Consider the following 1,769-nt stretch of genomic DNA (forward strand, 5'->3'; position numbering starts at 1 on the left):
AGCAATAGAGAAAATCATATTATTTCCAATCCTAGAAACGAATTCAATTTTCTTTTCTAGAAATTGAATCCTTAGAATTCTGTTAAATTACTTTGAACCGAACATGTACCTTTATACAATGAAAGGTCCATTAACGCTCTTCAAGTCTTTATTCATAGCATTGGTGCGTTTTTTTGCCATCCATCCCGGACCGCAACGGGGTCCGCGAGACGTGCAGACGTGCTACCTCTGCCCCCATGGGCCCATTGAAGTCCGCGGCTAGAGTAGCTACAGTAGCGGGCGGTCTCCGTTTCCCAAAACTCGCGTAGGTACAAAACACGAAGCCAGGAAAGAACCAACGGGCAGGACCAGGACTCGAAAAGCCGCTGGAACCGAGGAGACAGAGCAGGAGGGCAGGCCAGGGATTGGCGTGCCGTGTGAACTTGCAGCGGCGCGCCTGCAGCGCGCGCGCGCGTCCGCGTCAATCAAACCTCGGTCAAATTCGCCTCCCCGCCCCTAGCCGCGCGTCGCGTCGCGTCCGGTCTCTGCCTCTCGCCCGCTGCCGCGTTTTGTATTCGCTTTGGGAGCTTGGACGCGGCCGGCGATGGCGTCGGCGCCGGGGCAGTGGGCGTGGATGGCCGCGGTTGCGGCGGAGGAGCTGGCGAAGCTGGAGGCCGCGCACCCGGGCCGCCTCGGCCCGCTCAAGGACGAGCTCAGGCGCCTCGTCTCCAAGCCCGGCTGGGACGACGACGACGCGTTCGCGCTCGCCTGCCTGGACGGCGGCGCCCCCACCGGCTGCTCCTCCCCGTCCTCCTCGTCCCACCCTGCTGCGCCCGCGGACCTTATGTTCACGCAAGGTACGTATACAGCGCGTCTGTGCGTTCTCTGCGTGCCATCCTCCCCTGATGATAATCCTGCGCGAGCATCCGCGGTCACCATTAATGGCGGTCTTGCATTGCATGCGCAACCTGCAGAGTCCTCGACCAACAAGAGGAAGTGGTGCGGCGGCGGCGGCGCGGCCGGCCTCGAGCAGGGGAAGCGCCGGAGGAAGAATGCGGCTTCGGGGGTGAAGGACCGGGCGGACATGGCCATCGACCGCGCCAAGAAGTGCCTGAAGAAGATACGCGCCATCAAGCGGAGCTTGCTTGCCTGTGTCACGGATTGAACCCAAGGAGGAAAAATCGTGCTAGCGGCTACAAGGAAGGGGAAAGGGATATGGAAGTACCGGAGATGATGGGTGGAAAACCAGGAAATGGAATTGGCCTTTATCGATTGCCTTTTGGCTTGTAGTTTTACCTTTTTGAGATTGGAAAGTGGCATTAATTCGTTGATGCGATAGTTTAGCTTTCCCAAAAGTAAACAAAATGCTAAGTACTTTAAATTACTGCAGGAAATCATCTAACGCAATGTTTAGAGCATCTCTAGCAGACCCCGTGTAATGCCGACCCATAAAATACGTATTCATTTCACGAAAAAACGGCTTTGCGGGCCAGCGGGGCGGCGGCCGAGCACACCCCGCAACCGTAAAAAAAGATATCCGCAGTAAATCAGTAATCCGCATTTCAATTTTGTGTTATATTTTTATTTTGTTCAAGGGCATTGGATACATAATAATTCATCAAATCTTTGTTAGAGTAGCAAGACCAAAAAAAACAAGAACCACAAGAAGATATCCAACTTTGATAACTGCTCCCACTAGTTGGACCAACATTTTCTCCATGCCTTCATTGTTGATCGGCGGATTATTGATCTTGCATTCTTCATTCTTCTTCTTTGATTCTAAAGTAGAC

The 1,769-nt window shown here is 53.9% G+C and overlaps 1 protein-coding gene across 1 annotated transcript; it reads left to right on the plus strand.

Moving 5' to 3' along the window:
* The first annotated feature begins 337 nt into the window (after positions 1-337).
* Positions 338-1,510, plus strand: LOC123091019 (uncharacterized). Its single transcript, XM_044512410.1, has 2 exons — positions 338-836; positions 954-1,510. Exons 1-2 carry the CDS (start codon positions 584-586, stop codon positions 1,142-1,144), a joined length of 444 nt encoding a protein of 147 aa, XP_044368345.1. The 5' UTR covers positions 338-583; the 3' UTR covers positions 1,145-1,510.
* The last annotated feature ends 259 nt before the right edge of the window (positions 1,511-1,769 follow it).

The sequence above is a fragment of the Triticum aestivum genome, chromosome 1B, assembly GCF_018294505.1.
Source record: "Triticum aestivum cultivar Chinese Spring chromosome 1B, IWGSC CS RefSeq v2.1, whole genome shotgun sequence".
NCBI classification, from domain to species: domain Eukaryota; kingdom Viridiplantae; phylum Streptophyta; class Magnoliopsida; order Poales; family Poaceae; genus Triticum; species Triticum aestivum.

What these genes read in the sequence shown, in the direction of transcription:
- LOC123091019 (XM_044512410.1), top strand. Translation starts at nt 584, where the DNA reads ATGGCGTCGGCGCCGGGGCAGTGGGCGTGGATGGCCGCGGTTGCGGCG. An exon ending in GGACCTTATGTTCACGCAAG is followed by an intron (nt 837 to 953) that starts GTACGTATACAG and finishes CGCAACCTGCAG; the next exon opens with AGTCCTCGACCAACAAGAGG.